This window comes from Penicillium daleae (genome assembly GCF_028827525.1).
Source record: "Penicillium daleae strain IBT 16125 chromosome Unknown utg000009l_segment0_segment0, whole genome shotgun sequence".
Lineage (NCBI taxonomy): Eukaryota > Fungi > Ascomycota > Eurotiomycetes > Eurotiales > Aspergillaceae > Penicillium > Penicillium daleae.
The window spans coordinates 3,207,017-3,229,658 of record NW_026623157.1 but is presented as its reverse complement, the minus strand read 5'-3'; the positions used below and the strand labels follow the sequence as shown (position 1 = coordinate 3,229,658).

Genomic DNA, 22,642 nt, shown 5'->3' with positions numbered 1-22,642 from the left:
AAGCTTCCATCTCCTCACTCTGTCTAAACGAAGTCCTACTTCTGTTCCTCTCTCGTCTCGTCCTCCCTCTTCACATTCACCCAGCCATTACTCATTTCCTTTTCCTTTTCGTCATTCTCACGTGAACATCCCATTCATCCTCGCACCAAAATGGCTGGCACGTGGCTTCCCATGGAGCTCTGCTTCCAAATTATCGAAAACGTATTCGACCCTAGCGCTCTCTTCTCTTTCCGCCTGGTCAATCGTGCTTGGAACCAGGCTGCTTCAAAGCAACTCGAGAACGTCGCTTACCTATCTCTCGACCCACAATCGCAAGATGACATCGAGAAGAGACTGTCACGCAAAGAAACCAGACAGTCTACCAAAGGCATCGTGATCTGTGTGCCAGAGAGCGACTACTTCATCGTAAGTATTCCGCGCTCTTTCTATTATATCAAGTCCCCTTCAACGATATATATCCATTAACCCGCCTCGCATTATCCAGACCCGAGACTCCTTTGGCAAAATCCTAAAAACCGACGAAACCCTCGAGTACAGATGGGAATTGAAAAAGATGTTTGGACAGAGAATCCGCGAATTCCCTAATCTCGTTCATATCGCGGTACACTTTCGGCCTCCGCCGAAAAGACTGGGTCCATACGAGACCACCTCGGATTTCAAAGGGCTGATGATTCATCATATGATGGTTGATCTTTTTCAGGCTCTTTACGGGCGTCGGAATCGGCTCGAGGAGCTTTCTCTTCATTGTCTGCCTGCTCAGGCCATGTTGCCTTCGACCAGTCATGGGTTGGACCCGGAACCGTATGAGAATACACAAAAGGTTTTGGAGGACTTGAAGTTGAAGTCGTTGAAGCTTGCGTATGTGGGACCTGGTGTGTGGCCACCGACTGATGTAAGTCATTCAGACGTATCCCTACAGTGGCTTCTTGATTGGATCTCTTGATTTTCTAAGAGTGGACTTCTGATGCAGACTGACAACATGTCTTCTACAGGTGCCCCAGTGGAAAATATTCGAACCGCCGAATTGCTGGATTGAGCCGGCCCAGGCTACCCTCCGCCATCTATCCATTACCTGCTGGGGGTTCTACATCGTGGAGTGGAGTCGATTTGGCTACAGTCGAGGCGACATGATTCCACACTTGGAAAGTCTGGAGCTGCGCGGCTGCACCTTCACGAGCGACCTGGAATTAAAATGGATCCTGGAACACAAGAATACCCTCCGCTCACTTAAGTTCGACGACTGTGCCATTCTCCACTGTTTACAGATGGACATTGGCAATTCCTTTGACTCCCGATCCCGGGCACAAAAGGTAGAAAAGAAGGACGGGTTGAAAATGCAACTCTGCCAGATTCGATGGCAGGAGTGGTTCCACAAGATTCGCGCTGGTTTGCCGCACTTGAATGACTTCCAGTTTGGAAGTAGTCGCATTCGTGCTCCCGGAGAAGAAGGGCCTGTCTTTAAGTCTGAGCGAGTGAAGGGACCTCGTTTCGAGCAGAAACCTAAGTTCTTGTTTGGCCTCTTTCCGGATCGATATCTGGAGATGAAACAGGCGCTGGAAAGAGCTCCGTGGATTTTGGACCCGCCAGTGAGGAAGTACAAAAAGAGACCGCAGTGCGATAAGGCTGATGTGGTGGCGCTTCGCTTGCTTGTTAAGCATACTAGACAGCATGTGGAGGAGAACTCTACCTCTGATCATGCAGGGTATGTTGAGGATTTGCTGGGGCATGTAAAGCCACGAGAGAATGTGTAGCGCATGTCGCATGGAGACCGCTTGAGTACTGGTTTGTGAATACGCGTTGTGATTATTCTGGCGCGGACGACTCTGAATTACTCTACTCAATCCTGTGTTGATTATTTGAATGAATATCCGTGTTTTCTAGCAATATTCCACTTTTGAGGCCATCATTCTTTTAACTAGCAGAGGTATGAGACACAAAGGCTTGTACAGAGATCAGATCGCGGTGCTTCCGCTGGTGGACATTGATTTTCATTTACCATCTAGAATTCTGTCCTTTGGGCATATGCCGCAAGACGCTGAGCCAGAAGCGATTCACGCTCTTCCACAGTCACATAGCGAGTCTCGCTCGGAAGAACAGACGCGAGTTCAGAGAGAGGAACAACCTGAATATCAACAGCAGGAGAGGTAGTGGATGATGTAGACGAAGAAGAAGTAGTCGGCAAACCCTGCCAGCGGACCATAATCGTTCCCTCGTGAAGACCAGTCGTATTCAACCAGTTATAAACGCCAGGATCCTCCACAGAAATCACGAAAGTATAAGTCCCGTTCTCGTTGGCGACGGCTTGTTTATTATTCAAACTGACTTGACTAGCCGGGTCCGTCGTAATTATCCATGGATTCGTCAAAGGAAAAACGAAGTAATCTGCATCACCCTGTGTGACGGTCGCAACGAGAGCCTCATCGTCGGATAGGTCGAAATGTCCAAAGGAGCTCGCTTGCGTCGTCAATGTGCCTAGGGTACTCGATTGACTCGGAGCTGAAAGTGTGTTCACTTTATTGATAGACGTCTTGATCCCCAATGCGCCGACCCCGTAGTCCACGATGGATTCTTGCAGGTTCCAGCTTGCTGCGAGAATAATCTCCGCCTCAGTCAGAGCAGATTGACTCGAGTTGTCGTCCACAAGATCCACGGTCAGATTGTCGGGTTTCTCTGTTGCCCAGTTTCCGAGATTGTTGCGAATGAGTAGTTGTTTTGCTAGCAGCGTCGACTGGATGTGATTTGTTTGGTTGTCCCCCGAGCTGCTATTGACAGTAATGGTATACGAGCCATCGCTGTCAACGACCAAGTCACTGCCCGACAGGTATGCCACCGTGTTCTGGGAGTTCGGATCGCTGATCAGCGAAAAAGTCACATCAGTTGGCCCGGATCCATGTCGATAACCGGTGATGATATAACTGAGGCTGCTGTCGATGGGAATAGTTCGGTAGATGCAGTCCGGGTTGTCGTACGAGTACCGTCCGCCAGGAACATCCAGGCCAAACCAATTGCGCGGACCAGCATCGACCCAGTAGACTTTGGGAAAGTACGTGTCGCCGTTGACGGCTTTTTGAATGGAGCTGAAAGCGAGTTCGTCAATGGCTGCATCGATACTTGACGAGGCTTCATCGCTGATTGGAAGGCCGTGGGCTGTCTGGTAGGCGGCTTTTGCCTCGGCCTTCAATACGGTAAAGTTGTCGTCCTGGCTGATCTTGATTGCGAGGGCATCAAGCGTCTGCTGATCCGGGGTCGCTAATGGATTCCCGTCCAGTGTCGCATTCGCGCTCACTGCTAGGACAGCGATCACAGAGGCGATACGGCCCAGGGGCTGATTGCGAAAGGTGAATCTCATTGCGGGGAGACTAGTTTCAGGAAATGAGAAAAAAGATTTTACGATACTTTCTAGCGAGAAGCCAGATAGAACCGTATCAGTTAGACCTTAAATATTGCATGCTAAAAGTGATGCTTTCGCCTGTCATAATGGCGCGAGACGATCGCGGCATCACATGGATGTCCTCAATGGGTTGTGCCTGAGCACAACTGCCAATGTCGATCAAAATTCAGGGACATAAGGGACGATCAATTCCGCGTTGAGGGATAAATCTAGGAATGGCGTCAGCACGAGGCGCTATTATGGGACTATCTACTCTAAGCGAGGGCTCGGTAGTACAATAGGAACGGTTTTCATTGGCTCGACATAACCGAATGTCACTGGCTGCATGCAACATCTAACAATGGGATGACCATGATTAACATTTCCTGCATAGTTCCGTGGTATGCTGGCCAGAGAACATCAAACTGATTCTCCCCGTCACTGCGACATATCTCTGCAGTGAAATCGCTCAGCGGCGGCGGCGTCCCGATCTGGTTTCAACACACCCGATGAGGCTGTCCACGCTGCTGGCATGGCTGGACTTATCATTCTCCTGAACTACCTGTCCAGTGTGTTCAAGGAGACGGCGCAGCATCGCAAGGTCAGGTTCGTCGGCCACGGGGGGCTCCTTGTAGTAGGGTCGCTGTCCTCGAGTCTTGAGAATCCATGGCGCCCTAACCGAGCCATCTTTCATTTCGAGGTATCGATCAGGAAAAAGGCCGAAGAGGAACTTGTTGACTCGGCCGAATTTCGGGCCCTCGCTGGCCTCAGACTTGAACTTGGGACCTTCTTCGCCAAGTGCTCGGACTCTGCTGCTGCCAAAGTCGAACCGCTTAAGATGGGGCAAACCATACGCCAATGCTTGAAACCAGATGTCCCAGCGTAGCCAGTAGCGCTGGTAGACCCGACCTCCCTCGTTTTCGGTGGAGATGCAGACAGAATTGGGTTCGGCTTTGCTTGTCACAGCTAATTCCATGCAGTAAATGATCGCACAGTCATCGAATTTCAGCGAGAGCAATGTACTCCCATGCTTTATGATCCCGTTCAGGGTATCATTGCATGTAAATCCACAGCTACGAAGCTCGAGGCTTTCCAAAAGGGGAAGATGAATATCTAGAGCCATGGCTCCTGGAGGATTCTTCATGTAGAATCCCCAATATGAAAGAGACAAATGGCGAAGTGTGAACCGGACGGGTTTGATAAGCAGGTGATTTGAACCTATTGGAAGTTCTCTTGCATCCTAAGGGGTATAGTTTCAGTAAAGTCTGATAACAAGATAGAAATTAGAATTTCCAGCCATCACTTACAGTCGAATACTTAAACTGCCACACTTTGGGCCCCAAAAAGCTCAGCCGCAAAGTTTGTAAACGAAAGTTGCTCAGAATTCGTGACACTAACATCCAGGTATTGACAGACGCGATAGTAGTCCATCCAGGGATGGAGAGATCAATGGGTATGTTCAGAATAGATAGCTCACCTAGGCCATGGAGACCCTCAAACCCTGCGAAAATGTGTTTGAAAGTGCTCTTGAGATGATCACTTCTCTCATAAGCTGAACAAACCCATTGGACCCCAGCAACAGGAGGAGGACGGAAGTGAATGGCAATGTGGGCCAAGTTAGAAAACGGAAAGGCACCGTCCTCTAAGGTGCAGTTCTTGAGACTGTTCGATAATTTCTTCATACGATCAAGTGCTCTAGTCATTTGGTCGCGCATTATCATCCGGTTCCCGATTTGTGTGCCTGGGTCCCCGAAGTACTGAACGGCTTGGTGTGAGGGCTTCCTCTTTTCAAAAGTATGCTGAAGCAACAAGAGGGATAGTGGGTACCTACACTCGATACAGGACGATCTGGAATGATCCAAATGAGAGTCCTGAGTAGCTTGTTGAGCTCCTTTGATTTGGAAACCTGATCATCGAAGCGATCCAGGTTTTTGCTCAGCAGGTCGACGTACAGATAGTGCGTGTCAAAGCGACTGACAGCGTTGTACCACATTCGGCTCACCAGACGAAGGGCAAACAAGGATTCAATGTCGAAGATGAAGGAGATAATAACCCCCAGGATCTCCACAGGCACGAACGAAGGCATGGTGATGGTTGCTGTTCTGGAGAGCTGATGAGCGAGGAAGGTAAAGGTCGAGAAGCGAAAAGATGATAGATGAGAGTTGATGAAGAAGGAGGACGAGAAGAAGAAAAGAAGAAGACGGAGGAGAAGGTCAAGGCGGTCATGATATTGTCCTGTACATCTGCAGAATGGAAGCATATCTCACCAGCTTTGTGATGGCTGAAGAAACCTTCGGTAGCTTATCGATACGTATCGACGATATGCTTTGAATCGATATTGATGGTATGGGGTATCTCGATAAGGAGGGTATATATGACGCTGTGAATGCATCGAAAGTGGCTTGTCCTGGCATCTACCTAAGACCATATGTTTTCAGAAAGAATCTTTTCCTGGTGAACATAGAGATACATTGACCAAATAGATGTAAACAACGCTGAGCTCCATCGGTAGTCCTGTATGGGGCTGCTAGACCCGATACTAGTGGCCCGAACCAATGCAGTCCTAATCATGGATAAGGAGACCTTGGGAATTCTGATTGAGTTTATTTATATGCTAGAACCATTCCAGGGGATGACTTCTTCTCATGAACAAGAAGCCGAGACGACTTCCGCTCTGTAGAACTAAGCAGATCAAGCGGTGGTAATTGAGACTTGAGTAGTGAATTTTCAGTTGAACGCCAGGAAGCTGTAGATGTTAAAATAACTATTGAAATATGAGTACTATGCTTAATCCCGGGAACTCTTGATCCATAGGAACAATCTGAAAGCATGTTGATCGAGTGTTAAGCATAAAGGACCTTCGCTTTCGGAGTCAACACTGCCGTTAGAGGCTGTCATTGTTCGAACTGTCCGATTCAGAGGACAGAGGACGAAGTCGTGTCGGAGCAGGGTGAGTCCGGCTCGTTCGAGCTAGAAGTTGCTTCAGAACTAGAATCGTCCCAGCAATGGGATTCTCCCGCCCGAACACGTCCCATCAATCCTCGGACATACCCAGCATGCCCGGAGTCGGCGTCCTCTTGTACTGACTGCCCAATCTTCTCGAGTAACCCACGTAAGGCATCCCGATCAGAATTGTCCAGGATCAGTCCCTGTCGTTTTGGCCGTTCCTGTGGTTTATTTTGAAGCACCCAAGAGCAGCACGCACATCCAGATGCATCGCCCATTTTAAGATAACGATCTGGAAAGAGGCCGAATAAGAATGTTGACGGTTTATGGAAGGAGGGCCCAGAATACCGTTCCGACTGGAAACATGGCCCTTCTTCCCCAGGGGCGCGGGCCCGGCTACTGCCAATCTCAAAGTGTTTGAGGCGTGGCATTTTTTCCTTTATCTTGTCAAAGTACTGCGCCCACCGAGTATTGTATAGGCGGACCTGGTCTTTCGGTCCGTCATCAACAACGTGTAAAGACGCATGTGCTCTATCAGCAATGGTGACACCTCGAGGTGGACGCCACAGAACAAGGCGATTAATAATTGCGCAGTCATCGAATTTCAAGGAGTGCAGAGTACGCCCATGTCTGACTATGCAATCCAGCTGAAAGTCCGCTGTGAACCCACAGCCACGCAGCTCCAGGGATTCCAGCATTGGGACAAAGAAGCCTCCGTAGGAGCATGCCCCTGCAACGTTCTTCATGTAGAATCCCCAACAAGTGATAGAGAGATGTCGCAGGGTCTGAATTGTTGGTCCTACCCAAATCCATGGTGGATCACCAATTGGCTGATTTTCCAGGGACTGACCAATTGTAGTTGACAAGGTTAGTTTACGATATCACGAAAGAAGGAGTATCGAGTATTCACTCACCCATTCTAGATCATGATTCCACACCGTCGAGCTCACTAAACCTATTTTCAGTGCCTTCAAACCGAGCTTTGTGAGCGCCCTCTGGTTGGGTTCTGTCTCTCCCTGGTCGGACCCCGGGAAGCGAGCTTGGACTGGTAGGGATTGAATGGAAATCTCATTCAAGCTGTTACCCTTTTTGATCTTTCCAAGTCTTCTGAGAGCCTTGAGAAAATCACGCATTGCCTCCCACAGTATTTCCTCTCTATCATAAGAAAGATAGGGGAAGGGAGCATGGCCGCTTGGTGGTCGAAGGTGCAAAGCCAGATAATCCAAGTTAGGGAACTGGCCAACCTTGGCTCTCAAAAAAAAGACAGACGTTCCCAATTTCTTATTTTCCCCAGGATTCTCACTCGCTCGTTGACGTCCCGCAAAAGACCCTGCAGGTTCTTAGCAGCAGGCCATCATGCTGTAGACATGGATTGGGCTTGTTCACGTACCCGCCAGTAGTCGCCATCGGGACAGTTCACGACCACACCACGGACCAGCTCCCGGGTGCGAGCGGTCTTCCGTTTCTTCTCGATGATATCTTGGGTTACTTTGTTCATGTTGAGGAGTAGGAAACCCCGATCCAGCTGCGAGACTGCGGCGGCCGACCAATCCTTGCTCACGAGTTGCAGTGATACCAGGGTCTCAGGATCGTGTATATAAGAGGTGATGATCAACAGAATTTCGGGAGGCAGCCAGGGCATCGCGGTAAAATTTTGTGAGGTGATCCAGATGGGCTGAGGGTAACTCTGGATGAGTAACGAACGATGGAAGGAGGGGAGTGGAAAGAGGAAAGAGGAGAGAGAGGAAGCAATGTGAGAGCAGGAACGAAGGCGGAGGGTTCTGAGGATAATCATCAAAGTAGGCACGAGGTATCCAGTTGGCGCAGAATATAGTTCCCATTTGGGAAGGTACCAAACACTCGCTGTGTATCGCTCTGGAGAGCTCCACAAGATCTGTGGAAAGGTCATTGTGCTTTCCATGCTTCCAAACCTGGAATCAACCATAAGACAAAGGAGTCAGCAAAGTCTAAATGATTGATGGATGATGAAAGCCCAGATCGAGGGGAAGAGCGGTACAAGAACGTGGTTAATTCGCAAAGCTTTTAAAAAATTTCAGCTGGGGAAGCTATCCGTGGGCTTATTAGATTTATTAGCTGAATTTGCGGTTCAGCTTCAAGAATCATCTCGCCAAGGGATCCGCACTATGCTAATTCAAGTCGCAGTAGTAATGACTATGTCCCATGAGACAGGCATTATCTGGCATCCAAAACTGAATGGAGAGATACCTGAGGTGGGCGAACGTGAGACTTAGCGTCGCCTAGTAAGATGTAGAATACAAGAGATTCTTGATTTGGATCGCTCCAGGACCCATTTATGACTGTTGCAAAAGCCATGTCAAGGTGGGCTATTTTCAGGATTTCAGCCGCTTTATAAATGCCATATTGCGACATAAAGACATCAGCCCAAGCTCAGCAGACGTTGTAGGCGGCAGCATGACAGGTTGGAAGGTACTTTTCAGGGAAGCCCTGATTCGTACCTGGTCACCACGCGCGAGAAGTTCTCTGAAGACTTTCAAAAGTCCCGAATTCAGACATCAAAATTCCCTTGCCCGTCGTGGTGCTTACCACTGATTGGATTGATGAAGGCACAGCACACCGCCAAACATAATTGGGATCCCCTGTCGTCTCATCACTTTGGCTCTTGTGTTCCTATTTGTGGTTCACTTCCTAACAAGCCATATTTAAGCTCATATGGAAATCGAAGCCACACCTCTCAGATATACGTAGCTGGATAAGCCAATCATAGTAAAGGTTGCTATTCAACTACTCTGTAATTTAACCACTTCAGCTAAACTAGGCTAGATCACATAACTAGTAAACATCTACCAATTTCTTGCTTGGCCTTACACCGGCTAACTAGGCCACTTAATGTGTACGATCTCATACTGTAATTGCTTGCTCTGAAAATATTTATTTTCCACATGTTTACGGAGTACAGTGAGAGTAATAGCGCCAGGGAGAGCTTAACTATGATATTAAATAATAAATATAAAAGTACTGCTGGCAGTGATCGCTTACATCAGATCTCTCGATTTTCGCCCATTTAATTTTTTAATACCGTGTGAAATCTCGCACGTCGCGAATCTAGTTACAGAGCCTGTAGTAAACACGACATGTTCTGTTATTACAGCTAGCTAGCTCACTATCTATAGAATCTTCGGTTATATCGTCGTCCATAGTGGAGAAATCTATTGAATCGATTGAAGACGGACTATAGGGTGGAAGGCATATTAAATACCCTTCCCAGTAGAGAACCGAGGGCAGTTCGATGCCTCTGTAATGTACCCTGGATGTCACATCGGAAGAGAAGGCTACCTTCGAGTGACTTGAAAGAGTAGTTGCATGTCCCCAAGATTACATAAAACACACCATAAACGTGGCAGGGCGTCAGCACCGAAAGGAGTTAGCGGCAATTATTGACACACTTTTCTTCAACAAATATAGACACATAGAATAGTATGTTTTACATAGCTTAGAGATATTCGAACAAAGCCGAGAACAATCTCCCAGCCACGCTAACGGATAGGTATAAAAAATGCTCTGTCCCCCCCCGGTGAATGGAGATATCACTAAAGTATTCAAATTCTCAATCCTGTTCCTCCAGTCCTTCATCCGGATCTGTCACTTCTCTATTCAGCCACTATGATTTCCACATTTCTCGTCAGCATCTTAGCTACCACGGCTTCTGACTTCAACCCAGTCGTGAGACGCAATGATGACAGTACTGCCAACAATCAAACCTTGATCAGTCAATTGATTACCGCTGCGACGGCGGTCGATCGTCAAGCGCTCATGCCGGACGATGCCCAATATGTCTATGATTTCCAGCACCCCCCGGTTGAAGATGTTATAACCAAAGGATTGGGTGGAATGACGGTTAAGGCTGACCGTAAAGCATTCCCCCTACTAATTGGTAATGGTGTGAGCATGACTGTCGGCTTCCTGGGTCCCTGTGGATTCAATACTCCCCATGTTCATCCGCGGTCCGCCGAAATCAACATTGCTGTGCAAGGCCATTTCGCCACCGAATACACACTGGAGAATGGTGCCCGTTCCATCCTCAATACACTCGAACAGTACCAAATGACCGTCTTCCCTCAGGGTGCCTTGCACGCGGAGTGGAATCCGGATTGCACAAATGCGGTCTTCGTCGCGGGCTTTGCTAGTGAGGATCCTGGTGTACAACAGGCTGCCCAGACGCTGCTTGGCTTCAGCGAAGAATTCGTCAGCCCTGTATTTGGGTCCAACAACATCACCTTTGACGGAAAGGACGTTGATACCTTCCGAGCCATACTTCCAAAAAACGTGGCGCTGGGCATCGACACTTGTCTCGCAAAGTGTGGTATCCAGAAAAGCGCAAAGCAGGCCCTCGTGGAGGTTTGAGAGAGGAGATCAATACTGGGATTGATTTTGAGGAGTTAGACATTGCTGTTACTTCTATTATCAGGGATTACTAATTCTAGTTTATTCAAGAATGTGACCTTGTGCCCTGAAACGAACCAAGTGAGAGGAAGGGGAAACTATTGCACGTGACTCGACCTATATATTTCGTGACTCGACAAACTGCCAAAAGCCCATACAAAACTGTGGCGAAATTTGTCTAAAATTACGATGATTGGCTTACGTTCTTCACTGTCATTAGATTTTGGGTTCTGCGTTATTGGTTCTGCCTTGTGCTTCTGCCTTACCCTCACGTGCAAGATTGTCTACTTTCAGCCCAAGTTCGTTTACCGTCTCACGTGCGGCCTTTCCGCACGTGTTTGCTTTCTGTTTCTCTCTGCGTCTCATTTCCCCTAGCTTTACAAGGTCCATCCTGGTATATTGCCCTAGTACTCCTGGCATCACGATGTCAGTCTGAATCAAGTTAAAAATACCGTTGCATGCGTCCCACCTCCACGGCTGTTCCCATTATACACTCTCCCCTCTCGTCCCGGGTAAGGAAGGCCTGTCTCAAGATGACTGATCAAAATGTGTTCGAGCGGATGATAAGAACGGCCAAGAACGGGGCTAGGACCACGTTAGTATACATGATCGTTCTTCCCTTGATCGGCTCTGCATGGACAGCCTGGGGTGTTGGGAAAATCTTCAAACTCATTAAACGATACAACCCAAAGAGTATCCTGGATAGGAGACGAAGGCTCGCAAACTGGGAGCTGGAACCATTCACCCGTCCTCGCGCCCTCACAAATCCCCTGAGCGGGAATGTTACGCAGCGCAACTTCAGCCAACTACAGTCGAACTTCTTCAAACTGCCTCTCGAGATTCGGCAGCGAATCTACCGCGAGTCCATTGAGCACACGCGGCCAATCCACGTTTGGCGAACCAATGAGCGGTTATGCAGTTTCGACTGTGTCGCTACGAATCCAGGTCGGATCGATGGCAACGTTGTCCATTGGCGTTGCTCTCCACCTCTTGACCGGAATGGCTTAGTAGCAGCGCTTCCTCGGAAATGCCGTTCGTATCGATTCCAGGGACTGTTATGCTCATGTCGTAGCATGTAAGTACAATCCACTGTTCCCCTGATTATGATCCGGTAGGTGAAGTGAATGACGCCGGACAGATACTCTGAAGCACTTGATGCTCTCTATGGTGGTAATGCTCTTCACTTCGACGACCCGTATAACCTTCACAAGCTAGCCGAATCTGCGCCCCCGCAAAGGTTGGCCTCTATTCAGTGTGTGCATCTAGAGGTACTCGCTTTCCACAATGGTCAGGCGCTTTCCGGGGTCCTCACGGACTGGAAGAAGGCCTGCATTGTTTTAGTGTGGATGACGGGTCTGCAAAGGCTACGTGTGGCATTGGGCGCGGATCATCCGGAGACAGACACTCCCAATCCCCGTGTGGGGCCTTTTCTAGAGATATTGAGAAAGGTAGAGGCCCCTGAATTTCTGGTGGAGATTCCGTCCAATGCAACTCTGGATGGTATGACGGTTGAAGATGGATTTCCTTTTGTTCTGGTGCGCAGAGAGTGGTCTTATGGGGAATGGACGCAAGGAGGTCAGCATGATGATCCTCGGGTTCGACAGCCATGTTTCAGCATCCTTCCCCCAAGTAGGTAGCCTGCCAGTTGATTGCAAGTCTAGAGAAATATCATTTGAACGGGATCGTAAACGGTGTGAGAAATAGAATACTATGTCCTGCTAGATATATAACTTGTAGTTCTCTCAGAGTGACTACCGCAAATAATATGTAGGGAACTCCTTCGTATAATTACTGCGTAGCACTTTGTGATCAATCACACCTGCGACTTGGATATGTACTGCATTTGGATCTTATTGACAATTCACTGTTGTTGACAACCTATCCTACAAATGGAGGAGCTACCTCCGTCCTGACCTGCTTGGCACTCTACCTGGAATTGTTCCCTATAACTCTAGAGACCCGAGGTTGTGTAAGCCCTGACAGACAAAGCGACAGTATGATCGTGAGACAGATCGTTGACGAGACTTGGGAATCACACAAGTATTCCCGCTCTACTAACAGTGACCGAGTAGCATTGCGTAGCAAACATAGTCTCAAGCGGCTCTAATCGTGAATCCGCCTCCAGTAGTAAGTATAAAACTGACATTAATGCCCTGAAACGAAGGAACGGAGTGAAGGGTTCACTGCCCCGCGACCTGCCCGCGAACTTTGCTCTGCTCCCACTACCAAAGCCGTCGCCGATGGCAACGTTGGTTGGTCCACTTTATTGCTCTGCTGTTTCTTTTTGCTAGAATTCTCCTCCTCTCACATGTTGTGTTCCGTCACGCATACTCTCGTTTCAGGGCAACAGCGTGCGACAGTGCGCGTCACCAGTTACCAATCCCACGGCTGCGCGACGCCGACGTTGACACATCCGAAAGCACATCGAGAAACACGTACCCTTACTCTCCCGCCAAGCCTCTCTCTCATTGGTGCTTGGTTGGATTCCAGGTCACGTTTCTTCCTTCTCGTGTTCGGTTGTCTCTGTTCGTCTCTTTACTCTCTTGTCCTAAGTTACTACCTGCTTTGCATGCTTGCAAGGTTCATCCTCGTATATTGTGCTGTATACCCTTTCTGCCCGCTATTGCAATAATCTGTCTATGCCAGTGCTGCCTCCTCATCATACTGTCTGCCTGCTGTACCTTTCTTGCTATCCACCTGTCATTCTGCCTCGCCTACGTACCCGTCCTTTGCCTAATACGTTCGTGTGCCTCCATCGTTTTATTTTATTTCTATTCTTTTCTTCTAGACTTTGGGCCTTCCATGTTCGCCGCCGCCCTTTGAGAATTTCTATATACAAAATGTTTTTCTCGTATTGACTCGCCTAGCTCTTGACTCGCTTATGTCGTCACAGTTAGTCGCCTCAAGGTATAAGACGGATGCAGCAGGCCAGTCGGTGGATAGAACTCGTCGCCAATATAGACAAACCCGAGCTTCTGCAGTAGGTGACGTGAAGCCTTGTTTTGTGGATTGTGACCTGCAAATAGTTCTGTAGCATGCAGATGCGCGAATGCATAATCAATAGCGGCACGGCCAGCTTCGGCAGCCAGCCCAGAACCCCAATAATCACGCCGCAAATGAACGCCAAACTCCATAACGCCGTTGCTAATGTCCTTAGGACGTACTCCACAGCAGCCAACATGCTCACCATTCTCTTTCAGAAAAATTGGCCAGTACTGTATACCGTACTCGGCTTGCGATTGCAACTCAGCATTTAACTTTTGCTTCACCTCGGCCACATTCAGTACACCACGTGAGTCAATGAAACGAGAGACTTCTGGGTCGCCCCACAATGCTGATGCCAAGCCGATATCATTCTCAGTCCAAAGACGAAAGCCAACACGTGTTGTAGTGAGGAAGTAGTTCGGGGCGTTGGAACTGCCAGATTCTGCCATGCTAGCCGCCACTAACAATCGGGATCGGCCTGAGTCGGCTGTAGTTGCTGCGAGAGGAGGGACTGGTAACACGGATGTGTCCTGCCTAAGGCGACCCTTCGACACATGTGCTTTGAGGATCGAAAAAGAAAAGTGACAAAATGTCTTTTGGTCACCCTCGAAATTTTTGGGTGCCTACCCCTCGTCCTGTTGCGATTCACAAGGGTTGGCTGGTGTTGGGGTTAAAGCACGACAGAAGGGAACAGGAAGACAGCCAATTCTACCTTCCGCTGGAGTGCCACCTGTCCAGTAACGTAATCCATAGCCATTCGGAATACCACCATCCAAATCACGTCTTCCTACCTGCCTACTTTAACTATCTACTATGCCACCAATTCGCTCTAAATCTCTGCATAAATCGGCCAATCAAGAGGGGAAGATCTTATTAGCCCTTAATGATATTAAAAATGGCCGCGTTAAATCTCTCCGCGAAGCAGCAAAGCTATACGAAATGCCGCTTATAACTCTATATTCGCGCTCACACTGTCAAACTTCACGCGTAGATAAACGCCTACCTTGCCATAAACTGACTTAATACAAAGAGAATTCGCTTGTTGAATGGATTCTCTCTACGGATTCGTGTGGAGCAGCGCCTAGGCCCGCTATTGGGAGAAATGGCTAATATCCTTCTTGCTGCGCATCGAATAACCTCTCCGCCTACCGCTGGTGTTAATTGGCTATCAAATTTCATCAAACGCCGCGATGAGCTTCGCACACGCTTCTCAAGACGTTATGAATACAAGCGAGCCCTAAACGAAGACCCGAAATCACTACGAGAGTGGTTTGCGACCGTAGAACGTTTATCGATCAGAACGGTATCTACTATACCTGCTTGATGTTGGGTGTTTTGCTGTGCTTAAGCGCGCGTACGGTCGCCACGTAAGCGATCTAGCGCATAGAGGACACAACCATATCGAAAATTTCGATTTCTTGATTGACTACTAACGCGCGCGCCTAGAAGCCTTTTAACACAGTACTATTCGAAACAGCTTCGTGGCTACTGGTCTAGTGCCGATCGATGCAGAGAGAGTGCTTTCGAAGCTTAATATCTCTACAAACACCTACGCCACCAAGCAGCCGGCTAAGTAGCAGATCTAGCTAATTACACCATACGCCGATATATACTTGCACAATGGAAATACAGTAACTAATTAGCAAATTCCTGATTTTTCTGTTTTCTAAGCTGTTTCGGCTATTAGCCACACTATCTGCCTGGTCATTGGTCAACGCTCTTTTGCATCGTGAAGTATCAGAAGCAAAACAAACGTCCCGTTTTCCAGATTTACTCGTCCCTGCTCTTCGTTTTCATCGTTTTAGGGCCACAGCGTGCGCAGCGCGCGTGACCAGTTTCATTATGTGTACTCAGGATTAGTTGAACCCCTATGTCACCTGACTGGGCTTTATTGTCACCCACAAGCCCAGTCAGGTGACACCCTACCCCGATTTTGTATGCATTTTGCCTGTATTTACGGGGATTCCGACATCATCAGTCAAGTCACTCGATTACTCGGCTATATCGCCTAGGGATAGCTCAACCTGCACCGATCTCGCTTGTTTTGCTTCGTTCCCTTTTAGTCTAATAATTAATACATCTTTTTATCCAATTCTGTTATCTAATTCCTGCCCCTAGGCGTATAATCTTGTACCGTATTTCAGAGCTTTAATACAGTACAGGTAGTAATAGGCCTGGTCATGTGACTTACTCAGTATACTTCGCAATAGCCAAGTGGCTAATAAATCGTCCGTGGATTTAATGAAGAGGGTGTGCGCAATGAAGGAGATTACCAATCGGTATGGTCTTGGCATATAACTAGGCCGTAAAAGGGCGAAAATTACTAAATGCGTTTAGAAGAAAGGTGCCCAGTAGAAGCGAGCATAGGCGGCGGCAGCACGACCCATAACATTTTAGCCTTGGCAGCCCCTGTAGGGAATTTAGCGCTATCTATAATAGAGGATTCAGCCTCGGTAGCCCTAAGTGAGCTAGTAGGCCTATTAAAGAGGTAAATATAGGCTTCTTCCTCCATTTGCTAGAGCTAGCGAAGGGTGCGTTGGAAGATATAGGGGAGTGTGCTAAAGGGAAGGGGGAGAGGGATTCAAATCGCTTATAATTTAATTTAATTCGAATACAAATCAAATCGTATACAAAATCAAATCATAGTTTATGTCGATTTAAATTTGTTTAAATTGATTCAAATCCCATAAGAGATAGGCCATCCAAATTATGGGCCCTAAGTAGCTATATCAGAATTTCTCCTGGTTAACATTAGCCGTGGGTAGCCTAATCTTTCAGGTTTACAGGCAGTAATGCGGCTTAATTCGAGATTCTGATGTTGAAATCAATATAAAACACCACTTACAGTTCGTGGTACTTATCTGCTGCCGCAGGCGTCTTTCTGCGCCCAATGCAAGCACGGTGTTATCATGCAATTGCATTATATTTACTATTCTAGTTTTCTTCTTATCAATGCCTCGAATTAAAAAAATTGATCGTGAAGCACGTAATTAGGAACCTCGACCAATGTCAATGAAGCTATTAACAAGAGCCGGGTTATGGCATACACTGGCTCATAGATGAAAATATCTAGTAGATAAAATGTACTCAATGTCGTTCAAAAATAGTAACGTCAAAAGCTAACCACCATAATATTCGTATCAGTGGGCAAACCGGAAGTCTAATCTACCACTTCCCTCATCCTTGGTGGTTTCTAAGTAATGTACTTTCTCCTGATGTGACATGGCATTCCACTTCTTATCACGGCTTTTGTTTCGCCAGACATAGTATGCCTTTGTCATCACATAGATAGCAATATTTGTGACCACCAGAGCCACAAGTACTCGATTGCCTCGTCGGTAGCGGGGAGCATCATCTATGGAAACACATTAGCAATCGGGATTAGACTTTGTGGACCACTATCAGTTGACAAACCGGCACGATAGATGTTGGATGCAATAATCCCAGATGCTTGGACACACATGTTGTACATGGCGGCCGAGACCGTCCGAGATCGGACAGTGTTTGAATTACGAGAGTTCCAACCGACCTGGATGGGATGTGCTTTACTTTTCGTCAGAAAGGATACGAATTCGTCTTTTCAACACACATACCGTTCGGGAAACCTAAGAGCAATGTGACAATTGCCCAGACGACCCATTTGTTCGCGGTGGTTGTATCCACAACATACAGATACACCACGAAAGGCAATGTCCATATCTGACCGAGAAGGGATACCCAGGTCAATTGTCCAGTGACCTCCGCGAGATACGTGATGAATAGCATGAGGATTATAGAAATAACCGTGTTCGGGATGGCAAGAAGATTCGAAACAAAGGTATTGAAACCCATGTTGCGCAATGTTAGAGTCAGGTATTGCTTAGGTGTTGTCATCGGTGTCTCGAAAGTGAGGCCAATAATGTATAGAGGCCAGAGATCAAAATCACAGAGACTCTTCCAAAGCAATTTTGGTGTGATAGGTTGCCGATTATGCATGGTACCCTTACTGGGATCGTCGCGGATCACGCGGTTAACTATGATTGTTTCCTCTCTAGTAGACTGTTAGCTGATAGTTGCGAATGGTCCTCAGATGACGTCTTTACCGAGGGGTGAACCAGCCGTCTTTCCCGCGTGACCAATTTGCAGTTTGGCAGGGTCCCGGAGGCATTAATATGTAAGCTGAAAGCCCAAATAGGAGAGTGATAAGACCCTGATTTGACTGGATGTCAGCTTACAGAGAACCTGGATGTGACGGGGAGAGGCAATTTACCTCGATTAGAAACAACCATCTCCAGCCGGATTGACCCTGTACGCCACGGAGGTGTAAAAGCCCAAAGGCTAGAAATCCCGCAATAATATCGGCAATGTTCATAGCAGTCCAAAAGAACCCCAATCTCAGGGATAACTCATGGTGCTTGTAGAAATACGAGAGATAGAGGATGACCTGGTCGCGATGAGGGAAAAAATCACTTTTGAACAACGATATGGGATGAAATACTTACATCTGGAATGAACCCACCTTGCAAAACACCGAGAAGAGCTCGACAGACAAGGAATCCAGTTTTACCACGAAGGCCATACTGACCCATGGCCACTGCCGACCAAAGGACCATTTGAGTGGGGATCCATCTGTCGGGACCAACCCACTTGCTGACCAGTTGAGACGGCAGCTCTGCACAGAGGAATGCAAGTTTGAAGACAGTGTTTCCAAGGTTGTAGTCTAGCGAGCAAGTTAGCAGCGTTGTAAGAATATCATCAATCTTCAGCAATTATGGACGTACCATTTGTGTTCATGTGCAGATCCTTGAGAAAATTGTCTGTCAGGGCCTGCTGTAAATTGGAACGGTCTAATTCCAGAGCCATGAACATCAAACAGGCAAAAACCATAATCCTCAAGTCGATCTTCCGAATCAAGCTATATTCTTCGCCGGATGTCCATCGTGCATTAGGATCAAAACGATGAAGGTTTTCCCAATCAGCTCGAGGCTGGTACTCTTTTGCAGTCTCTGGGTCGTCGAAGACAGATGGCAGTGTAGCAATCGCATCTGGGTTATAACCCGCCCTACGCTGAAACCAGAACCGGCGCTCATTCTGAGGTTTACCAAGAGGTGGGATGTCGGTGTCTGAGAAATCTGTCGCATGAAGTACTGATGACACCGAGGATTCGGCTGTCTTCTTTGAGAGTGATTCAGAGATCACTGTAGGCATGTTGTATAATCGGAACTGGACAATTAAAGCGATCCTAGAGGGCAGCCTTATGCACTGAACGAAAGGGTTTGAGGTGGGATTTATCTATTTGCTCTTCGGCAAAGTACCGCTCGCGTCGGCGAACCTCGACAGAGATCGTGCTGTGGCAGTGGCTTGCCAGTCATTGACACCATTTGGCCAAGCATGAGATAATTTCTGATTCAAGTTAGACATTTCAAATGTCTTACAGGCATTGGACCGATAAGACCCCCTTTGAGCAGCAGGGCTTTCCTTAGTGGAAATGACATCTTGCGGGAGGGCGATCACATCTTGCGGAAGGGCGATCACATCATGCCGTCAAAACAAAGCTGCTGCACCAACCTGAAGACCTGCAAATTATACTGCGCAACCATCTTTAGGGAGTGATTTGGTTGGTTGGTCTATTATTTTGCTCATGCCAGATCCTCATTGTGCCGAGATGCCAGAGGACTTGACGAAGATGGGAGGCAGGCTGCGGAGAAGGAAAGAGGGTGGGGGTGAGTGAGACTAAGTTGTATGTAGTCTGCCTACGGCGTCTGTCGAATCGATCGAAACCACTAACTGCCGCGCCAAGACTTCACCATCACTTCACTTCATCTTTCTTTTAACACCGCGGCATCTACCGTCAGCACAGCCTTCAACAGGGTCTATAATGACGGCTATTTATATCAAGAACCGGTTCTTTCTCACGCTATCCCAACCCGAAACGGTGCCGAGCATAGCCCACCGACTAGAGGGGCCGAAGAAGACGGCTCCTGGCGGAATGTCTATTGGGCGATTTTGGGGATCCCCACACGATAAATCCAGAGCCAAGATGTCACAAGTGCAGGACGATTGTTAGCAGGGCTGCAGAGCTTGAGATATTGAGATGACGCTAACAATCGCTTTCGCAGTCTACTCGTTCCAAGAGCATCCTAATGTACCGGCCGCTTCTAACCCTCACAAGAGGCCAAAACTGGAAGGATGCAGATCGTTGCCTCTTAATTTCACTGTGAATTACTTTGACTGACTCGCTGGTTAGATTGCCCCGTATTTTGCCCCCTCGCGAGGCGAGAAAGAAGGAACAGAAAACACATTGAGTATTTTTCTTCTGGTTTATATGCGAGCCCAGACCAGCTGGACGCTGAAATAGTGTTAACTCCGAAGACCAACCCAAACATCGGAGGAAAAGGCCGATCTCTGGCAGGCTCACAAGGCACATACTCGTCATCGCCCGCTTCTTTATGATTTAGGGTTCTTACACCAAGCGGCAAAGCTCCACCTCTGGTTCGACGGTCGACCAGGAAGGGGCGTGCGATGATGGCCGAGTGGGCTAAGCTTCCATTCATGGGACGAGAAGCTCTGGGTCGAATAATAATTAATAATAACTTTGATTCCAGCCCGTTAAAATTTGGAAGAATCATCATTCACTATGGCTCTGTACCGCAAAGGATACGGAACTGTTTTCGCAGACCTAGCACCTGTCGCTATGGTCATGGGCGCTCAGGGGGAAACGCACGATTGGTAGATCTGAGTCAGAGTGGCCTCAACACGCAGTATCGTGACAGAGCTGATGGATTATTCAGCCTCCTCGGGCTTTCAAGACAGAAGTACATAGCCTCCCACTATCCCTATATTTTCTCATTGGTTATCGAGTTTCAGGGATTGTGAAGGTCGCAGCGCGACCAGGAACGCCACTGCAAACAGCAAATCATACTGTACCTTCGGCGCCCCACAGGCATACTCGCTTATTGTAGCGTCGCGCTTCGCTGCCACGTACCCGATCTTGGCCAATTCAAAGCCAGTAATGGTGAATCTGGTGGTCGATGGTTTGTGGTCGGTGCTGCCAGCATCCAAACTGTCGCAGATCACCCTCGAGGGAGAAAAGAGTCCACTGTGATATCCAATCAGGAGCACTACAGGTCTCCACTATGCATCTACAGAACGCCCACAGCTCACGCTAACTGGAGCACAGTCAAAAATTGTCCCTGGGTTGAGCGCCTCTCCGCCATATGGCCTGTGGTTGGCTACATGCGAGAACTAATCTGTAAGCTTGGGCCTGGCTATCAAGAACAGATGACAGGCATATTTCACCCGCACCCTCGCGGCTTGCCATGTGGGTGCTTTGGGGGTATTCCTTGCTTGAGAGCATGCCATCGCGAGGTCTTAATTGCCCCACGTATTGTGTTTGCTCACAATCGCCCAAGCCCTGGCGGCATTTCAGTATGAAGCTATCGAGGGCCTTTCCTTTCTAAAATTGCCTAACTTGATAGGCATGCGATCAAGGCTCGGCCGTCGGCCCGCATCCTCGTGAGGATCAATCGCCCCACCGTGCACCAATAGAGAAAAAGTTGGTCCGGCCCTCCCACGCTGGTGTTGGAACGGCGTGATCTGTTTGTCATCTGGATTTCCTAAACGGAAGTCTCTTGCGTTGGCCGGAGACACCGGGGCATTCGGTTTGGAGTGGTAGAAAGTGGTTGGACTGGCAGAGGGATCGCTCGGATGAGATTCGAAATTATACGCCTTCGCTCCGCTTCACGGCCCGACGTCCAATCATCGATCGATCCGATAGGCTTTGTGTCTGGGCCCCGCTTGCATTGACTGGGGCACGAGAGTCCAACGGCGCTAGTTTGCAGGATCGGCCAGCAACTCAGGATACCCAACAACAGCCTGTAACGACATTCATGATAACGAATGCGAAGACCAGCTATACATCCAGACAGTAGACTCGATTTTCAATGTATTGGGAACCTTGGAACCATGTTCATGTCGATTAGCGGTGGTAGAGCAGAGACAGAACTGGTCTTTAAGGGCTGTGGATGCCATCGATCGACTAGCATCTCCCCCGGCCGAACGCTAATCTTTAGTCGTTCGGCCTTGCGTGTTTCACGTTTGCCTTTATTATTATTCCAAATTCTGAATCTCTCTAATTTCCATTATTTTGACCAACCCCATCGTGGTCTGGCCCCTTCAAATTGCCCTGCCGCTAATCAGCCCAACTCTATTGATCCGCCCAGCAGATCGGGGGATTTATAGAAGCCACCAACCCAGCCAAAGCGTCTTGAAAAAGTCCGGCCGTTTTTCTTCAGCTACTCCGCAGAAGGAGCCCTTTTTTTAGAGGTCTACTTTCCTGCACGATAATTGCAACCCTTCCAACGCAACACGTGTAAGGTGTCTCGAAGGAAGAAGCTGCTTCCTTTATCCTGTGGTTCTCCTTGACAGAAGGGTCTCCGCTGGGTCACTTGAAAATGTCTATCAGCTACAGTCTCCCCCAGCTTCCAAGCCACTTCATAGCCCCTATATCATCATATCCGGATTCGCCGCCGTCACAAACACAGTATATCTCTCACAGTTTCACTTCGAGTACATCACTGGACGACTTTCAGCAATCTGACCCCGAGAGTATGAACTGGCGGACAACGCGGTCGTCTCCCTCGTCCACAGCAGGCACCAAAAACGGGGTCAGCAAGGCCAAGAAAGGGAAGCGCGTGCATGCGTGCGAATACCCCGGATGTACTAAGGTTCGTGATCTAACACCTACGGGCTTAACCCCCTTGGCTTGCCTAACGGGCTTTTGCTTCACCAGATTTTTACCCGCGCCGAGCACAGGAGACGACATGAATTGAGTCACAAGAACAAGAAATCTCATGCCTGCACATATATTGGATGCCAAAAATCATTCCACCGCGCAGACTATTTGGCCCAGCACATGGCCCGACAGTAAGTGGTTGACAG

At 48.3% G+C, this 22,642-nt stretch overlaps 8 protein-coding genes across 8 annotated transcripts; 3 read left to right on the top strand and 5 right to left on the bottom strand.

Annotated features, from left to right (window-relative positions):
• Positions 1-150: 150 nt before the first annotated feature.
• N7458_012310 (uncharacterized protein) lies at positions 151-1,751 on the top strand (the record flags this gene model as incomplete). The annotated part of the gene is made up of 3 exons (XM_056915692.1): positions 151-405; positions 485-892; positions 993-1,751. The coding sequence occupies 3 exons, from the start codon at positions 151-153 to the stop codon at positions 1,749-1,751; spliced, it is 1,422 nt and encodes a 473-aa protein (XP_056760446.1).
• A 248-nt stretch (positions 1,752-1,999) lies between these two features.
• Positions 2,000-3,349, bottom strand: N7458_012309 (uncharacterized protein; the record flags this gene model as incomplete). Its single annotated transcript, XM_056915691.1, has 1 exon — positions 2,000-3,349. The coding sequence occupies one exon, from the start codon at positions 3,347-3,349 to the stop codon at positions 2,000-2,002; it is 1,350 nt and encodes a 449-aa protein (XP_056760445.1).
• A 490-nt stretch (positions 3,350-3,839) lies between these two features.
• N7458_012308 (uncharacterized protein) lies at positions 3,840-4,514 on the bottom strand (the record flags this gene model as incomplete). The annotated part of the gene is made up of 1 exon (XM_056915690.1): positions 3,840-4,514. One exon carries the CDS (start codon positions 4,512-4,514, stop codon positions 3,840-3,842), a length of 675 nt encoding a protein of 224 aa, XP_056760444.1.
• Positions 4,515-6,285: 1,771 nt separating this feature from the next.
• N7458_012307 (F-box protein) lies at positions 6,286-7,958 on the bottom strand (the record flags this gene model as incomplete). Its single annotated transcript, XM_056915689.1, has 5 exons — positions 6,286-6,358; positions 6,422-7,161; positions 7,231-7,560; positions 7,620-7,646; positions 7,707-7,958. The coding sequence occupies 5 exons, from the start codon at positions 7,956-7,958 to the stop codon at positions 6,286-6,288; spliced, it is 1,422 nt and encodes a 473-aa protein (XP_056760443.1).
• Positions 7,959-9,958: 2,000 nt separating this feature from the next.
• Positions 9,959-10,699, top strand: N7458_012306 (germin family protein; the record flags this gene model as incomplete). The annotated part of the gene is made up of 1 exon (XM_056915688.1): positions 9,959-10,699. The coding sequence occupies one exon, from the start codon at positions 9,959-9,961 to the stop codon at positions 10,697-10,699; it is 741 nt and encodes a 246-aa protein (XP_056760442.1).
• A 572-nt stretch (positions 10,700-11,271) lies between these two features.
• N7458_012305 (uncharacterized protein) lies at positions 11,272-12,375 on the top strand (the record flags this gene model as incomplete). The annotated part of the gene is made up of 2 exons (XM_056915687.1): positions 11,272-11,813; positions 11,877-12,375. The coding sequence occupies 2 exons, from the start codon at positions 11,272-11,274 to the stop codon at positions 12,373-12,375; spliced, it is 1,041 nt and encodes a 346-aa protein (XP_056760441.1).
• Positions 12,376-13,617: 1,242 nt separating this feature from the next.
• N7458_012304 (GNAT family N-acetyltransferase) lies at positions 13,618-14,172 on the bottom strand (the record flags this gene model as incomplete). Its single annotated transcript, XM_056915686.1, has 1 exon — positions 13,618-14,172. The coding sequence occupies one exon, from the start codon at positions 14,170-14,172 to the stop codon at positions 13,618-13,620; it is 555 nt and encodes a 184-aa protein (XP_056760440.1).
• Positions 14,173-16,863: 2,691 nt separating this feature from the next.
• Positions 16,864-18,910, bottom strand: N7458_012303 (putative MFS transporter; the record flags this gene model as incomplete). Its single annotated transcript, XM_056915685.1, has 7 exons — positions 16,864-17,078; positions 17,138-17,266; positions 17,317-17,753; positions 17,806-17,912; positions 17,973-18,146; positions 18,205-18,422; positions 18,484-18,910. 7 exons carry the CDS (start codon positions 18,908-18,910, stop codon positions 16,864-16,866), a joined length of 1,707 nt encoding a protein of 568 aa, XP_056760439.1.
• Between the last annotated feature and the right edge of the window lie 3,732 nt (positions 18,911-22,642).